The sequence below is a fragment of the Hydra vulgaris genome, chromosome 01, assembly GCF_038396675.1.
Source record: "Hydra vulgaris chromosome 01, alternate assembly HydraT2T_AEP".
Classification (NCBI taxonomy): domain Eukaryota; kingdom Metazoa; phylum Cnidaria; class Hydrozoa; order Anthoathecata; family Hydridae; genus Hydra; species Hydra vulgaris.
In genome coordinates, this window is record NC_088920.1 from 67,005,522 (window position 1) to 67,024,909 (window position 19,388).

The following is a 19,388-nucleotide window of genomic DNA, read 5'->3' on the forward strand; positions in this document are numbered from 1 at the left end:
TACCAATTGATAGTTTTGAGCTGTTTCCATGACTACTTAAATAGATATAAAATAAATAATTTTGAATATATATATATATATATATATATATATATTTATATGTATTCATAAATATATATATATATATATATATATATATATATATATATATATATATATATATATATATATATATATTGGTTCAACTTTTTTTTCAAAGATCATAAAATGTAATCATATTTGCTAAAAGCGTTGTTTCTTTTTTTGCATGACGGGAAAACTTTTTTCTTTATAATTAAAATATCGATAATAAGTTCAACTTATGATATTTCATTTTTTATTAACATTTTTTTTTTTGATAAAAAAAATTGAAAAAACACCGTAAAATGTTGTGAAAAAACTTGGCACGCAAATTTTATAATTGATTTCCATTATACATTTTTCTCCATCCAACTTTTATTTATAACTATTTTATTTATTCTACTTTTTTATATTAATTTATATTTTAATTTGATAATTTTTCTTATAATGACAAGTTAAGTCACATATAAAACTTTTTGATAAGAAATAAAAGTTATGATGCACAGAAATGGATTGAAAAGCAGTAAGGAAAGCAAAAAAGTGAAAAATAATAAATATGAAGGATGGTTCCATGGTTAGGTTGGTTCAATGCTATGAAAAATGGCTCCATGATTAACAAGGAAATAGCAAAACGATTAAAATTCTAGACAATTACATCAAAAATACTCATAAACATTTAAAATAAATGGTATCATTCAACGGTTCTCAAAGGTATCGACTTGAAAGATTACACATAGATACTTAGATTCTTTTATTAGCTCATTAGAGAATAGATTTTGTATCCAACAGCGCCCAAGAATACATGTGTAAGTTTACATACTCACACATTTACCTTATACACAGTTTTATCCGACAGTCAGATAAGCAGTTTTGTTAACTTAACCAACAACGATGATGAAAGGTGGAGTAATCATACAGCATATTACAGACACTGTTACAAATTTGTTGTAGATTCAATGGAGAAAGCAAAGAGATAGCACATTCTCCGTAAAAAATTTACGGTTTCCGTGTTTCATTTTTTCCGGACAAATTAACGGAAAAAGTCGGTCAGCAAACTTACAACACATTCTCTGAGATATACGGTTTCCGTATTTATTTATTTTTGTAGAACAGCAGTTCCATGCAACGCGGTTTTTATTTTTTAAATATAAAAAAATAGACTTTATTATAATATTGCAACAACCTAACTGTATTATAAAAACTAAACTTTACATAATTTTTATTTAAATTTTTACAGATATAGCTCAAAATATGCGCGTCACAACGTGACCTAGATTTGTTACGCCGTGACGCTCTTATTTTTGAAATAATTCATAAAATAGAAAAAAAAAAGTAAAAAAAAATTATCCTAAAGAACATATATTTTTTACCAAAATAATTTTTAAAATTTTTTTATTGACATAGGTATTATAAAACTGCATTTCCTCGATAAAATGTGCATGTGGAATTGCTGAGAGTCGTAAATAATTTTTTTGTATTTTTCTATATATTTTTATGAAATTTTTATACAGAATAATAACCCACACAAAAAAATTCAAATAATGTTTGTTTTTATGATAATTGAAATATTACAATAGTTATAACGAAATAATAAATATTAACAAAATGTATTTTGATCTGTTTTTAGCTACAGCCGCTCCACCCAGCAGGCCCAAGTCATTTACAAAGCTCAAAACTTTTGGATTAGGTCCAATGCACTTTGCTCACCTTTATTTAGATTTTGCTAGCTTTTTCTGTATTTATCTTTGCAATACATCTAAATAAAAGTTAGATTATAATAATATTATAAATATTTACAAAAATATTAACGAAACAATAAATATTAACAAAAGACATTTCAATTTGTTTTTAGCTACAGCTGTTCCGTCCAGCAGGCCCAAGTCGTTTACAAAGCTCAAAACTTTTGGATGAGGTTCAACGTACTTTGCCCATCTTTATTTAGATTTTGCTTGCTTTTTGTGCATTTAATTTTGCACATTTAAATTAAAGTTAGATTATAATGATATAATAAATAGTTGCTAATTGTCACACGTAAATAGGCGATAATGTAGATTTATGGATAAGTTAAGGCTTACTAGAGGGTAATGTAGATCTATAGAGAAGATATCCATATTGTCATTATATTTCATTTGTTCAAAAAATGTTATTATTTTAAAAATAAAATTAAATATTATTATTATACAAATAACATAATATTAAAAATAAAATATTAATAATTGCAAGTAATAATGACAGTATAACAGTTAATTAATATTTAGATCACATATAATAATAACAATAATAATATTAATAAAACTCAACAATCTATTGAACAAAAAAGCAAAAAGACTTAAAACAAATCAAAAACCTTTACAAGTGTGTTATAGAGTTTAATGATTTAAGATGAAGAGGTAAATTATTCCATAACTTTATGCACTGTTTTGTAATAGATTTATGACCGTACGTTATTGAACAATTGTTTAGGATTGTTTAGGATTACAAAAATATCTAATATAACAACAAGAAATTTTTTAGTGGTAAAAAAAAACATATTAGGAATAAGAGAATAAGAGAAGTAGGTTTACTTGTTTATGATTCCCAATAAATAGACAATTTGATATATATGAACGAAATCACATAATTTGAGTAATTTGGATAGAAAGTAAAGAATGTCAGAACTAGAGTATTATTAAAAGTAAATAATTTTAAAGCCTGCCATTACTGGTTAGATAATTATAAAAGGGCATGTGACTGGCACACATGTACCTATAGGTAGGTACAACAGTGCAGTTTGGCTGAGCAGATCATTTATATGGTACAAATGGAAGAGCGAATTATAAAATCAGCTGAATTCTTTGTGATCTGCCAAATAAGTCGGCAGAAAAAATGTTAGAATTAAATCTAACATATATAACAATAATAATCTAACAAAACTATTATTGTTTTGTGATCTGCCGAATATGCTATGAGAAACAATGCATTTCATATTGAAACTTAGTGGTAGAAAGAATCAATATAGGTACAATGTGTCACGTATGATTGAAGGTTGATGTAAAACTACATATTGGCAAGAAAACTAAAGATCGTATATTCTTTTTACCACCAATCTTCAATCAAACGTGGTACATAATAGCTAAACTTGCGGAAATTCAAACAACCTAACTCTAACATAATTCTAATTCAAACATGTGATCTCTTAAATCTTTGGCAGATCACATATTAGAATATGGCAGATCACTTTTATCATTGGTAGGACGTTTACTAAGTAACACAAAAAACATTTGTGCACAAGACTCAAGTTTCTAAAGAGACTTAAGTCTTGTCTCTAAGAGTCTAATGACTCAATCGACACTTGAAGTCTGTATAGAGACTTGAGTCTAAAATCAGCTGAATTCTTATGTTAAGTAATCTGTTAAATAATTTGGCAAACAATGCCAAAATCGAATCTAGGATTAACTTTAGATTTGAAGTACTTTGTGCAATGCATTGTTTGCCAATTTATTTAACAGATTACATGTAAGAATTCAGCTGATTTTATAATCTGCTCTGCCGTTTGTACCATATAAATGATCTGCTCTCCCAATTTGCTTTTCTGTACCAATTGTACTTACCCAAAAAATGTCGCTAACTAAATTTGTGCACAGTGGATCAGAATCCCATTTTTTTCGGAAAAAAGTCATAAATTTTTTTCCTTTCACCCATAGGCCTCAAAATTTGGTATATAAAGTAATTATAAGATTATAATTTAATTGAGCATGGTTACTTATTTGTGTGGTTGCTATGGCCACCACATATTTATGCTTTGTTCTTAAGGATTATTTTTAACCAAATGTTTCTAAAGTTGGTATACAAACTAATTTGATGATTTTAATATGATTGAGCATTAATAGTTTTTTTAATTTACAGTCCCACTTTCATATAGGTACACACAATTTCCAAAATTATATAGATACAAAAGACACATTTATAAAACAATATCATTTGTGGATAACCTCAATATGTCAATAACTCCAGCTGGTAAGTTTTTTGTTTTGGTGTGACTTGCTGCTGTCTTTCTCATAGATGCAATAAATGAATCAAATGTACACAGTAGTCGATTTAACAAATCTTGGTTAGCGTTCACACAAGATGGTTTTCTTGCAAAATGATAACAATATTTTTGAAAGTCTTTATTGCTTGCTTCTTGAGCTTTTTCAGAATACGTACCAATGGGTATGTATTCTGAAGTGGCTCACCGATGGCTTAAGTTTTAATAATTTTAGAACCATAGATTAAAAATTTAGGAAGAGATTATGGCATATAGTATCAAGGATAATGATAAACATAATTTCAAGCTGTTTTTAAACAGAAAACCTCAAATTTATTAGTGTCAATGTTTAAACCACATGAAATTGTTGCTAATATAACATGCAAATTTAGAACCAGTCCAACACCAATATTTAAAATTTCGGCAAACTTTTCTGCATTTTGAAATGCTCTTCAAGCCGTATATCCATGATTTGATGTTCCACTACCACCAGATTCTGGAACATCAACTATTAGGTCCATTTAATTTTTAAATCAATTTTAAATTTGTTGCTACAGATACTTTTACTATAGATTTATCTTCTACGATTCTTGCCTGCCACTTTTTCAAAGTCATTTTATATCCAATATGTAATAAACATTTATAAAACGTATCCAAGCATGTAAGTATAATAAACCAAATGAATAACTGCCTTTCATAGCCTTTTTCAAAATCATTTTGTCCATATCATTCATTAATTTGGTACCTGCCCCACTTATAGCATAGCATTGACTAGAATTTTTAACATCTGAAAGGGCAGTGTGAACTTTTCCATCACTTATAGTAATGTGTACTATATGATGATTTTGATTTTTTTATTGTTTATACCAACTTCAATATCTTGCTAGTTTGAAATCTCCAGCCTAAAGAGATCTTTTTCTAATTTAGAGACTGCTCTCGTTTCTTTTTCAAATTTAAAACACAGAGGTCTACAGTACATTGTTGACGATGGTTGTGGATTTCGCCAAGCTGGATACCGTTTTCCATCTGAAAAGCCACACAGGTCCAATGGCACTTGGCAAGGAATAAATAGTGCCTGCTAGTTGTTTAAATCTCTCGTTACGGTTCCTTGCAATATTTTTTTATATTTGGACTGTCCTATTTTGTATCTCAGAAAATATCAATCTGGAGTGCCTTCAATGCTGAGAACATCATACTGTGCCTTGCATATTCTATTTGCTGTATAATTCACCAAAGCTTGCAGTTTTATTTCGGCTAAAAAATCTGAGACAGATATATCTGCTGTATAGCATAACAGCTTTGCATCCCGAACATCATTATATGGAGGATGCATATCAACTCCTTTTTTCAACTGCTTGATTTCGAATAATTTGGTAAGAAGCTTTTGTAAATCTAGCATCTAAAAGAAGACAGAGAGCTTCATCTTCAGACATTCTACTATTTTTTTTTAAAATTTTTTCAGTTGGATTTTCATTTCTCCTTTTAATTTCTGAAGCAAATTGTAACGTAGAAACAGAATACACTTTATTTAAGTGACAAACTTTATATTATTTGGTCTTAGTAGAGTAGTCATCAAAGTTTGCCTGAATTGGTCTTCCAAAAGGTATTAATGTTACATTTAAATCTTCAGGAACAAAACTTTTTAGGCATTTCTTATTCTTTTCTTCAAATCAAGCCATGCTGCTATATGACTTGCGCCACCTATATCGTAGATGCGTTATTATAGTTCGTAATTGCTCCTTGTTGCAATCCAAATTCATAGCATCAATAAGTTTGTCCATAAAACCAGAGTTTGATATTTGTAGGTTATTAGGCTTATGCATAATGAATACATAGATGTCAAAATACTTGTCATGCTTGTTTATTGACTCTCTTTTCAGACAAAAATAATCATTATATTAGTATGCAAATATGTTTTTGCCGCAATACAAATTTTGGGCTATAACAGGCCATGCACAATCTATTAATAGAGACACAGCTGACATGTGCTGAAGCTGTATTAAGTCATTATACACATATTAAACTATCTATTGCATGTGTCAAAACACTAGAAGACTTTGGAGTAAAATGTATATTCCAATTTACTTAGTAAAAATAAATATAAATGGGTACAATTTATCACATCATCTTATATATATATACTAGCTATACTTTTTTGACAATATAATTACCTGCACAATAGTGTTGTTACCTGCACGATAGTGTTGTTACCTGCACGATAGTGTTGTTATAGCTCGTTTGAAAGTAAAAGAATAGTTCTAAATTTAATTCTAATATTATACAAATTATAAATTCTAATATTATACAGATTATAAATTCTAATATTATACAGATTATAAATTCTAATATTACACAGATTCTAAATTCTAATATTATACAAATTCTAAATTCTAATATTATACAGATTCTAAATTCTAATATTATACAGATTATAATTTCTAATATTATACAGATTCTAAATTCTAATATTATACAGATTATAAATTCTAATATTATACAGATTCTAAATTCTAATATTATACAGATTATAAATTCTAATATTATACAGATTATAAATTCTAATATTATACAGATTATAAATTTTAATATTATACAGATTAAAGCGCAAATGCAGTTAATTTAAAAACACAACAAGATATTGGCTTGACAACTAATTTTAAAAGTTAATTATTATTATTTGGTATTTTTTCAAACTGTGCAAAATTGTTTTGTATTATTGTTGATTAATGTATAGAATAAAATGTCTGTACATATCATATACATTTTTGAAAAGCTTGATAAATAAGCTTTTTAATGATGTATCATATGACTGTATCAAAACATTTTCTATAAATCACATATTTCCACCTTCTGGCCCTGTGTTGTGGTTGAAATAATATACGGTAAAGGTCCGTAACTGCAGGTTGCGAACTTTATCATAAGTACGATTAAAATTGTATAAAAAGATGTAGGGGAGAGTGAGGCATTATAATAAATGGGCGGCCATGAAACATTATAATTGTGGAGGCATCTTAAGAGTTGTGACAAGCACTTCCATATGGTGAAACAGTTGTTATTGTAGTTATGTTTTGAAAATAAAATTATATCATTTAATATCATTAGGCCTGCAACATAATCACAAATTATTTTATCAGTTTTTAAAGTTGCTAAGTTTTAAGGCATGTTATTCAATGAGTCTATTGGTAAGTGAAGTTATTTTTTAAACTACATTTCATAAGCTTTTCACTTCATTAAACGAAACTATTGAAAAACAAATTAATGCTAAAAATAAAGCAATTACTTTCTATTAGCAATTATGGGGTAACTTAATACAGCATTTGTGGGGAACCCTAAAACTGTGGAAAAGTAATCCATTGAGTCATAAATAGTCTAAAAATCATTTCTTTTAATATTTACAGTCAATTTTTAGGAGATTTATGTAAATATAAAACTAGAAGATCCAATTTCGATACAAAGTCATACTTTATTAACGCTTAAGAATGACTGTAAAACGATATATTATATGGATTTCAGAAATGTGATTGGACACATTATTTGGGTTATAAGTGTTAATTTTTTTGTTTTTCAAGTAAAAATCTGCCTGTTCTATTAGTTATATATTTACTTTTTAAACGGTGCTCATAGTTTGAATTAAGGTACCCTTGTTGTGGAGTACCTATTCTAATTTTACTTTAAATAATCTCACAAGTTTAACCAGTTATATCTTGGTAATTATTAAACTTAAATTTGTAGATAATAGCGCTGATAATACTTGAGATAATAACGCTGTTTTAAAATAAGTCACTGTCTAGTCTGTCACAGCCAACATGTAGGCTGTTTAGATTTTACATGTAGGCTGTTTTTTTTTTTTGATTAAAAACATAACTTAAAGTCATCAAATAAAGAAAAAATTGTTGCAGCATTTTTAAACTCAACCTTAAAGCTATTAACGAAAAATAGCAATTAACGGAAAAATAATATTTTGATTTTTTGAACATTAAATTCATGGGGTGTTTAGCTTTCGTTGCAAGCTGTTTTCAACATTTACAAACAATTTTTAAAATGCTTGAGGTTGTATATGTTATTACTGCAAAGAAGAATTAAAAAATTACTAAAGCAGAAAGTCTTATTTTGAAGGCAGAAATGTTCATACAGAAGGTATGGAGAAATGTTCATACAGAAGGTATGCAGAAATGTTCATACAGAAGGTATGCAGAAATGTTCATACAGAATGTATGCAGAAATGTTCATACAGAAGGTATGCAGAAATGGGTCACTATAAAAAATGCAATAAAAAATCGAAAAAATGAGAAAAAATTAAACGTTTGATTTTGAGAACAAAAAAATTAATTCAGTTACAAACCTTATAGATGAAAGACACATAACATTTTGTGGTTAAATTGAATGGCTGGAGCATAAAAAGTAGAAATTTTATGGGATTAGTTAAACTTCTTGCTGAGTGTGAATTTAGCAATAAATGTTTTTAAACTTAAAAAAATACAAAATGATATGATTAATCTTCTTGTTTGCCTAATAAGATTTTTATGCAGAGTAAGAGAGCAAAATATTTTAAAATTACAAGTATAGCTTTTAAGTAGTTTTTAAAGTAATTAGCAAAAAGGTCAAAACGGAAAATAATATATTGCTTTTTTCAGTTATTTGCAATCAAAATGCATACATAAATGATGAAGAGTGTTTAATAATATACTTGATCAATGTGTTATACCATTAAGGCGTCTCAAAGTCAAAAGTTGTTAAATTGTTAAAGTTTAACAATTTAACAACTTTTGACTTTGAGGCGCCTTAAAGTTAATTAATTTAAATTTAACTTAAATTGCAGAAAGCGTGAAAAATCTGGAAATATTGGGAATGTAGCTGTGACATTTAGAAATAGCCTATCCTCGTCATAATAATTAAAATAAAGTTAAAGCAGAGTGGAGCTCAAAGAAGATACGGAAAACATTACATGATCACAATCTTTTCATAGAGCCCCTTTATAAAGACTTAAACCCTATATCGTAATGGTACAAAGTTAACGTTAAAATAGTCAAAACAATTAAATAAAAAAACAGAAAACAAAAAATATAGTCAAACGAAGAAAAGTTAACCGTTAAAATAGTCATACAAATACTTAATATGTAAGTTTTTCTTATGATCACATCTTGAAAATTTCTTTTTTTGTTTGAAACTTAGACGAACTAAAGGACTTCACCATCAATTTATATTCCTTTTGACAGTCATTACATAATGTGGGTCCTTCATAAGATGTACAATATTCTGAGAATTTATCACATTTAATAAAAATTTATTAATCTATAATCAAATTACATTTGATTTTAGATTATAATTTTCATTTAGATTTTTTTCAAACTTATTGTTAAAGTTTCCTGGTTAGAGGTTATAAATAAATCTATACATAAAAATTAGATGCTAATATATATTTATTTCAAATATATCCATCATTTTCATATTTTTCATAAGTGGTTTTGCATGTTCTTGTTTGTGTTTAGAGTATATGGTTCGGCAAGCGTGTTTTTGTAGCCTATAAATTTTTAAGAGTTTTGTTGGTTGCATCATCAAAATCATCATTGCGTCATACTTATTTATAGTTTTAAGATTATTTCAAAAAACAAAGATTTTTAATTTTTTTTTTTACATTTTTAACGATTTTTCGTTAAAAAAATTCTGCGATACTGAACTTCATTGTTTGCAGTACCAAGTTAGTGACGACAAATAACTTAAAAAGATACTTTAATACTTTAACCATAATTTAAATAATAAAATTGTTTGTCTACGCTTGTCCTCCTCCATCGCTGTATGTTGTCAAAGATTGACTTTCAATATCGAGTTTACAAATAAAGTTAACAAAAAATTGATTTTTCACAACTACATATGTAATTAGATGCATATTTCACATGTCTCACATTTTGTGTTAAAAAATATTTTCTACAATTCGTAAAAAGCTCAAACCAATGATAATTTTTTGCAAAAAAGTTGCGGTGGTTAGAGCCTGGAAACAAAAAAACACCAAAAGTTGGTACTTTACTCCAAATGCGAGGGAAATAAGTTAATGAAATATAATATTTTACTATCTCACGCTAAATTTAAATTCATGAAGAGGTTTTAAATTTAACGAAAATGTTGCAAATTTCATCTAACAACCTTTTAGATTTCGAAAGTTATGACAGTGTAAAGTTTTCACCCTCCTCATAATTAGGGGATTGTAAATTTTAAATGGTCGTAATTTTATAACTCTAAAGATTATTCCAAATAATCTTTTTTTGAAATTATCTTAAATTTAAAAAAATGCATGTTGCGCAACCATATAGCACGCCGATCGCAAATAAACACTATTCAATTAACTATATGCAAACAAACACTATTGCAATGATAACAATTAGATTTTTTTGTGTTACATTTAAGTGTTACATAAGTTTGACACTTTCAGAAGTTGTGCAAACTCCAAACAAAAAATATAGGTGATTGGGGCTTGGAAACAAACATACCCAAAACATTTTGCAAAACATTGTCATTTGACACAATCATAGACATACTCAAGTTTTGAATTGGCACAAAGCTTAAAAGTGGCTGCAACACAAAAAACAAAAAAAATTGTGCTACTGAATAGCGCGCAAATCAGATTAGTCAAGACTCAATTTTGAAGTCAGAATTGGATTCCGTAATCTAAAAACATAAGATTGTTCATAGCCATGTATAGTATGACTATATGCAGATGATTCCTATTTTTGCTAACTTTTGGTATATTCTGGCCTACCGTGCATTAATCTTTTTGAAAATTTACATGCTGTTGGATGTATTTCCAAATCTGTATGTAACTTGCGAGTTATAAAAACTGTGTCAATTACTACAGCCTTAGGCATGCAAAGCTTAAGTTTATTAAAACCAGTTTAAGAACTACAATGAATCAAAATTGACTGTCTTAACTTCTAACAAAAATAAGATTGCAGGTAGTATTAGTTAAACAGAGATAATAATAAACTTTGTAGAACACAGATAGTAATATTCTATTTGCTTGCCTCGTCAAATTCTCGTTTTCCTTGGCCAGCAGGGGTCAAATTCTCGTTTCTGCCAGCAGGGGCGATTCTAGGAAAAATATGAGGGGGTGAAATATGTTAAAAATACCGACTCAAAAATCCGTCACGTGATATTTTGAGAATTTGTTTTTTCTCTGTATCCATTATTCATAAACACATTTTTTTGGAACGATACATTAAGACAATAGGCGGATAAAATCTCACTAGCGAATCTTTCTAGTCGACTAAATATTTTAAAATTTGAATTTCGTAGCAAAATGTACACTCGTCGACTAACCGTTTTGGGTTAAGTGCAAAAAATTTAGTTTTCAAAAAAAAGCTAACTTACCAGGCTAAATTTAGGTTACCAGTTATTTAAATATTATTAGGGTACCTAATAATATTTAAAAGACTTTTCGAAAGAAAATTAAAATTACATTATAATATTCATATAATAATATAAAAAATTAAAGATCTAGAGTTTGATTTTTTTAAACTTTTATTCTTCTTTGCTTAGCGGAAGACCATTTCTTAACAACACAATCAATATCAATTTTGTCAGTAATATCTTTTTCACAACTTAACATCATTATTGAACTTAATCTTTCAGTAGTCATAGTAGAGCGCAAACTATTTTTAACCTACTTTAATTTACTAAACGTACGTTCATTTGATGCTGTAGATATTGGAGCTGTTAAAGCTTGGCGACATAACTGATTTGCCCAAGGTAATAAATTCTTCCACTCGTGAGATTTCTCAATTACTTCCATTATTGTTGCTAAACTTGAACATTGATGACATAATATCTCCCATTCAGCTACAACTGCATCAAAGTCTAATAAATAGCCAGCTTGACTCTTCGGAGGAAAAAGTGAAAATGCTTTTTCTAAATTTTCTGGTGAAGCAGCTGTAAACTTTAGTGGAATATGTAAGATACTAAAAATCGGCTTGAGTTTCTCAATGAACTTTAAGATTTTGATTTGAGAAACTTAAAAGAGTATTTAAAACTTGATTAAATTGTTTTCGATAAAAAGTTAACAAATCAATGTTTGCAGAATTATCAGAATTATCATCAATTTTTTTTGACATGCTTCTAACTCTGTGATATAGTTTGTAATCTGCATCTGGATCAACTCCATACAATTGAGCAGTTTTTTTTGAGCTTTCAATTAAGTTATTCATATTATTAGAATCTGATCTTATATTCGTTAAGGAAGAAACAGTACTTTTTATTAGTACTACTGCTTCACATATATTCAATTCTTTTGTTTCTAAATGTTCGGTTAAATATTTAAGTTTGTACATGATGTTTTTCATGAACATTAACGATACAAAGAAATCAAAACTTAATCTCTTTTTTATTAATCCAAGAGCTTTAGTTTTTGTTAAACTGTTAAATTTATCTGAAGTTGTTATGTCTTTTAATGTATCAACAATTGGATTTAGCAATGTCCACACAGATTTTATACTTTCTGCTCGAGCAGTCCATCTTGTTTTCCATATAGATTTCTTAGCTGTAAACTTCCTTCAATTTCTATCATACGGTCTGTTAAATCTTTGAACCTTTTTGTACTGGATGAAAAAAATACATAAATATTTTCAAGTACATTTATAAATTCTCCAATTACAGGACTAGCATCACAACTATGCTCAAGAAAGGTATTTAATCGATGTGCTTGACATGGTATATATGGAACAGCGTGGCCGACAAATTCAGTAAAGCAATCGTTCATTAGCTTTGCCGTTTAAATCAATATATCTTATACATACAGCCAATTGATCTTTGTTAGATGTATCTTGTGTGGTATCAGCCATAACAGAAAATAGTTCTGATTTGGAAACTTCTTGAATTATAGTTTTTCGAGTTTCTGCAGCAAGAAGATCTATAAATTCATTTTGGGATTGACATCCAAGATAGGTAACATGGTGAGTACGCATACTTTTATCACTAAGCCATCTTTTTATGATTGCATTGTGTCTAGAAAGTAAAAGAACTATTTGATAAAAGTTGCCATCTTGAGACTCATTTTCTTTTTCTTTGTGGCTGCGAAAAGCCAACCCTTGTCTTCCTAAAGTGCGGGCCACATCAATCAAAATTCCGTCTGCTTTTCTATTAAACTCTTGTTCATAGTTTTCATGTATTGCTAGTTCTCGAGCAGACTTATTAAAAATAAAATCAACACCACTTGATTGGCTAGTAAATGCACAATAATCTAACATAGCTCTTTTATGAGATACAGATGAAAAATGTTGATTCGATTTTCTCTTTTTTAATTTTCCTCTGCTTTTCATTTTCTGCCATTGCCTTACACCACTATTAACCCAAACACTGTTTTCATTTATTTGAGAAAATAATGAACAGACAAAAAAAATACAGAATCAGCTACAATGGTATACTCCAACATAGGAAATTCATTAAACCATATAGGAGTAAAGTGTTGTTGTTTATTTACTAGAATATTGTTGTCTCTGGGATATCTGGCCAGTTTAGGTTGATGGGGTCCTAATGATATTAAAAATTGTCGTTGTAATATTGTTAAATTGTGAATACGATTACCTGGATCATGTTCCACAAAACTATCTTTTGCATTGATGTTGTCATGTTCATTTCCAATCATTAAGTCACCTAATGCTTTTGTGGCGTAACTTATGTAATCACAAATACCATTTCTAATACTTGATATGTAATCTATATTATTGATCAAAAAGAGTACAGGGTTTGGAAACTTTGAATTCTTAACATTGTTTAAAATTTCATTACATTGCTCAAATTCTTGACTTATGGCTTGTAATTGTCCAATACAAGATATCCATGGGTGTTTTTTTGTCTCCACATCATCAATAATTTGTTTTTCATTAACTAGTTGGCGTCTTTTTTTAACTTCAACAAGAAATTAAAAATGAAAGTTTATAGTTAAATAGTAATATTTTATATAAAAATAATATGCTTATATATGTAATAATATACAAACAGTCAAACCATTTTTTGCATTCTTCGAACACTACTAAATAACACTATAACTAGATAATAAAAATAGTATGTCAATAATTATTCAGCAAATGAAAAATACCTTTTAACTTTTCTCGATCTATTTTGTTAAATGCAATTTGTTGATTAATGACTTTTTTCCACAAAAGTTTAAAATCAATTGGATTTTTTGGTTTTAAATTCTGCATAACTAAAGATAAATGATAAAGTTGAAAAATCTAGAAAATCAACATCAAAAGTCATTTAAAATCAACCTTTTATCATATAGACTCGTAAAAATTTACTTGTATAGTTCTGAGCTGCATCATTTATATTTGAACATTTTACTTCCATTTCAGAGTTCGATAAAAGATTGGCTTCTGCAAGTGATTCCTGTAAATAATATATAACCTAAGTATATAGTTATCTCGAGATAACATAGATCTCTGTTATTCAATGGTTATACATAATATAACCGCTAATTATAGTAGTGATTTGACGATAAATATATAAACTACTGGTGCTAATTAAAAATTAATAAATAAATTATAAAGCTCAGGGACCAAAAAATTGACTTTGTTTCTATTTTATTGATGTCGGTAATAGAGCATTGATATCAATAAAATAAAAATCAGGAAAATACTGAAATATTGTCATACATGTAAATAATAAAGTATTAATGTAATATATTAATATTAAATTGCTCACTCTAAGACCTTTTTTAATAAATAGTCTTAGAGTGAGCAATTTAGATCTAACACCAAGACTTGATCTGAAAACACAAAAACTTGATGAAGACAAAATTTTTACACATATAATATCTATTTATTTTATTTATGCAATATAATGCAAATTAGGAAAAAAAACAACAGATACTTATAAAGCTGGGTGTTGGAGCTCTCAACTTTTTGGCAACATCAAACGGATTTCTAGGGGCTCCAAAATGTTTCGTCTTTATTTGTTTTCCATTATGAACTACACATTGATGTTTTAATTTGGAGTCGTTATTAATAGGTTAGTTACATGAAATTTTTAAATTCATCAAATTCTAGGTTGTTATATATCATTAAAAAGAGCTTCATTTCAATAATCCAAAAGTGAAAAAATTTTCAAAATCGAACCACCCTACAAAAAGTTATGACGTTTTAAGTACCAATTTTTTGACATTAGGATTTGTTGAAGAAACTGTGGTCAAAATAAAGTTTTTATTAACTAAAACTATTAAAACTTAATCAATTCTTATCCAAAAGTTTACATCTTGGTATTAAAAGATAGATACAAGAGTTATCTACAAATTTTCAAACACCCTATTGTCAAAAATGACTCTTTTTTTTATAAATATTTATCTTCATAATTAAAAAGAAATCTAGTATCAAATCAAAAATTATATTTTTCTACTTAAAAACATCACTAGTAGCGCACCCTTTGTTTCAAGGGGTAGAGATGGGGAAAGGGGCGTGTCATTGTGCCCCTCCCCCTCTTTCACAACCTAAAAAAAAATTATATTTTTAATGAGATTCGAAAAAATATTTAAATGTAATTAAAATAATAAACTTTAATATAAAAGCATCTTTTACCAAAATTCAAAATACATCACATAATGCTTAGTGATAGTTATAGATGGTTCCCCCTCTGACCTGAAAAAAATTTTAAAAACAAAAAATGTTTCATAATATTAATTTAATTAGTTTACATCTTGGCTTTTAGTTAATGATTAAGATATTAAATTCCATTAATGAAACTATATAATAATCATTATTAACAATAGACACGACGTGAATGTAAGCTAGACCCGTCTACCAAAAAAATTGCAAGTTCCACTACTCACTCTATATTTTTGCAAGATCCACTACTCGCTGTAATTTTTTTTTGTGCAAGTTCCACGACTCGCTGTAACTTTTTTTTGCAAGTTCCACTACTCACTGTACATATTTTTTGTGCAAGTTCCACGACTCGCTGTAACTTTTTTTTGCAAGTTCCACTACTTACTGTACATATTTTTTGCAAGTTCCATAAATCCGTGTACAAATCTTTGCAAGTTCCACTACTCACTGAACATATTTTTTGCAAGTTCCATAAATCCGTGTACATATCTTTGCAAGTTCCACTACTCACTGTACATTTTTTTTGCAAGTTCCACTACTCGCTGTACATTTTTTTTGCAAGTTCCACTACTCGCTGTAAATTTTTTTGCAAGTTCCACTGCTCACTGTACATTTTTTTTGCAAGTTCCACTGCTTGCTGCATACTATATATATATATATATATATATATATATATATATATATATATATATATATATATATATATATATATATATATATATATATATATATATATATATATATATATATATATATATATATATATATATATATATATATATATATATATATATACATATAGTCAAAAAATAGTAAAATCATGTAGTAAGATAATAAAATGCATGTCCAACTATTAAAAAATAATGGCAATATATTCACATTAGGAAAACATCAACTCACTGAAAACATCAACTACAAAATATAAAATACTATAAATATAATATACTATAAATAGTATATTAAATTTAATATACTATACATATATTATATATATATATATATATTAATTTATATTTTTAAACAAATATTAGTATATTACTAATATATGATATACTCTAAATACATAAAAAAGCAATATATTATATTATTATATGATATAAAGCTTTTTAAAAATGTAATAATATGATTGGACTAGAGTTGAGCTTTTACCGAAAAAATACCGGTAAATCGGTAAAATTGTTTTACCAATATACCAGTAAAATGATGTCGGTAAATTTTGGCAAATATTGTTTTTTTAATAACGTTGAAGGATGCTTGAAAATGTTTTAGAATGCTTGAAATGGCTCAACCAATAAATTAAAAAAATTTAATTTTCATTTTCCTGTCAACAAAGCTGTTGTTTGTTGACAGGAAAATGAAACGGTCATTTACAAATAGTTATAAAACTAATATTAAGTAAATACCTATAAGTTGATATAAAAAAATATTTTTTAACACAAATAATAATAAAAATGATGAACAATGAATTAATAATAATGATAACACTATAATCATAAAAAATAATATATTGAGTATAATATTTATAAATTTACACTAAATAAAACCAATTAACTAAAATAAACAGAAAGAATTAAATAGTTTTAAATATTTAACATATATAAAAAGTAAAATAAAGAATAAGTACATCCGAGGAGATTTTTTAGATACAAAAAATTATAATAAACAACAACAAAAAAAAAAAAAAAAAAAAAAATAAAGAAAAACTAGACTGAATATAAAAAATCAAAATAATAATACTAACAACTATAATTAATACTACTAGAATACAACCGTTACAATAGTAATCCAAAAAACTTAATATAAACACGCCACACTCTAATATAAAAAAAGTAAAATCTCCAACTAACAGATAAAAATAGATTAGGTGGGTAAAAACGTATAGGAAAAGTCAACAAACGAGAAAATCAGGAACATTAAAACACAGTACAAACACACACACACACAAAACAAAACATATATCATAATATTAAAAAACATAAAAATAGGGACAAAATCACAGAAAAAATAAAATTACACAACATTTAAACATAGAAATAAATTTTAAAAAGTATATATTTTTGTTACATCTTCGACTTTTTGAATTTATAAAAAACGTTCCATATTTTTCTTAACTTTGTTTAGCGTTTAACTTCTTTTTTTTTTTCATACATTTTAATTTAAAGATATCTTTTTGTTGTATTTGATTGACATTTTTTTTTCTTTTTTTTTCTTTTGGCTTAATTTTGTTAATGCTTTTATTTATTCTTTAATATATATATATATTTTTCTATTTTAATTTTAATAGTTTTTGTTTTTTTCTAGATGATTCTTTTTTCTTTCTTTTTCACCGTTACAAAAAAGCGACCGCCATTTGCGATTTTATTGCAAAGTCTTCATCATTCATATTTATTGTGGTCTTTATCACTAAATTTGATTTGCGTTTTGGCAAAATGTCGGACGCTTAGAAACACTACACCTTAAACAAAGGGAAAACAGTTACTTGCAAAATTTGTGGAAATACAAGTCAATACACAAGTTCCACAACTGGAATGTGGTATCACTTAGACAAGAAACATGGAATCAAAAAGGAAACACAGGAAAAAGTGACACCAAAAGCTGCATCACAATCAAAAAGGCCTAAGATTTCAACTTTTTTTCAAAAGCAATTAATTGAAGAAGTGATTTCAAGACTTACAGCACTGGATGGATTTAGTTTCAATGCCATTGTTAACAGCTCTTTCATTCGATCTGCAATGTCTGAAAAAGGTTATGATTTCCCAAAAAATCACAAACAAGCAATCCAGTCAGTTAAAAAGTTTGCAACTGGCGTAAGGAATGACCTTAAAAACACTTTCAATTCTTTAGTGACAATGGGAAAACGCTTTTCAATTACACTAGTTGAGTACACTTTTTTGAAAAATCGAAGGTACATGAATATTAATATTCATCAAAAAAACTGGAATCTAAGCTTGACTCGAATTTCCGGGTCTCTGCCGGCTGAAAAAGCTGCAGCTGTTGTCACTGAAAAAGTGGCAGAATTTGGGTTGAAACTAGGCGACAGCATTGTCTGCTCAGTTACTGACAGAGCTTCCATGATGGTTAAGTTCGGAAAACTGGATCCAACCGAGCATCAAACTTGTTATACCCACAGAATGCACTTGGCCGTTCAAGAAGTGCTGTACGAGAAGCCTTCTCAACAAATCCAACAAAACTCATTTGAAGAAACAAGCGACGACGACGAAGTCAGCAGTGACGAATCTGAATCTGACACCGAGGTCAGTTTTCTTGGTGCCGTCATGAATGAAAACATTCCCATTCCGAAAGTGAAAGTTCACTTGCAATCTGTCATCACAAAAGTCAGAAAAATTGTCAAGTTATTTCAAAAATCGCCCGTCAAAAATGACGTCCTTCAAGAAGAAATTAAGAAAGAGCACGGAAAAGAGGTTTCACTTATCCTTGACTGCAGAACAAGATGGAACCGTCTGCTGTCAATGATTCAACAGTTCCTCAAAGTCAAACATTCAATCAGAAAAGTATTGAAGGACATTTCTCCACATTTGATTTGCAGTGATGATGAAGAAGACATTTTATCCAACACTGTTATTGCTCTTGAACCAGTCAAATTAGCAGCAGAAGCACTTTGCCGACAAAATGCAACTCTTCTTACTGCTGAAGGAATTTTCAAGTTTCTTGTGAACAGGCTGAAACAACAAGATTCACCTCTTTGCATTGCAAAGAAGAGTGCAATTTTGAGACGT

General features: G+C 27.9%; 1 protein-coding gene across 1 annotated transcript; it reads right to left on the minus strand.

The window, feature by feature from the left end:
• Nucleotides 1–11,515: 11,515 nt before the first annotated feature.
• Nucleotides 11,516–16,297, minus strand: LOC136075543 (uncharacterized). Its single transcript, XM_065788992.1, has 3 exons — nucleotides 14,353–16,297; nucleotides 14,151–14,258; nucleotides 11,516–13,960 (listed from the first exon to the last, which is right to left on the minus strand). Exons 1-3 carry the CDS (start codon nucleotides 14,399–14,401, stop codon nucleotides 13,419–13,421), a joined length of 699 nt encoding a protein of 232 aa, XP_065645064.1. The 5' UTR covers nucleotides 14,402–16,297; the 3' UTR covers nucleotides 11,516–13,418.
• Nucleotides 16,298–19,388: the final 3,091 nt, after the last annotated feature.

Bases quoted from the DNA above. Each gene is read 5' to 3' on its own strand.
- LOC136075543 (XM_065788992.1), bottom strand. From the start codon at position 14,401: ATGGAAGTAAAATGTTCAAATATAAATGATGCAGCTCAGAACTATACA. The intron at 14,259-14,352 runs GTAAATTTTTAC...ATTTATCTTTAG, and splicing joins TGCAGCTCAGAACTATACAA to TTATGCAGAATTTAAAACCA. The intron at 13,961-14,150 runs GTATTTTTCATT...TTCTTGTTGAAG, and splicing joins AGATCGAGAAAAGTTAAAAG to TTAAAAAAAGACGCCAACTA.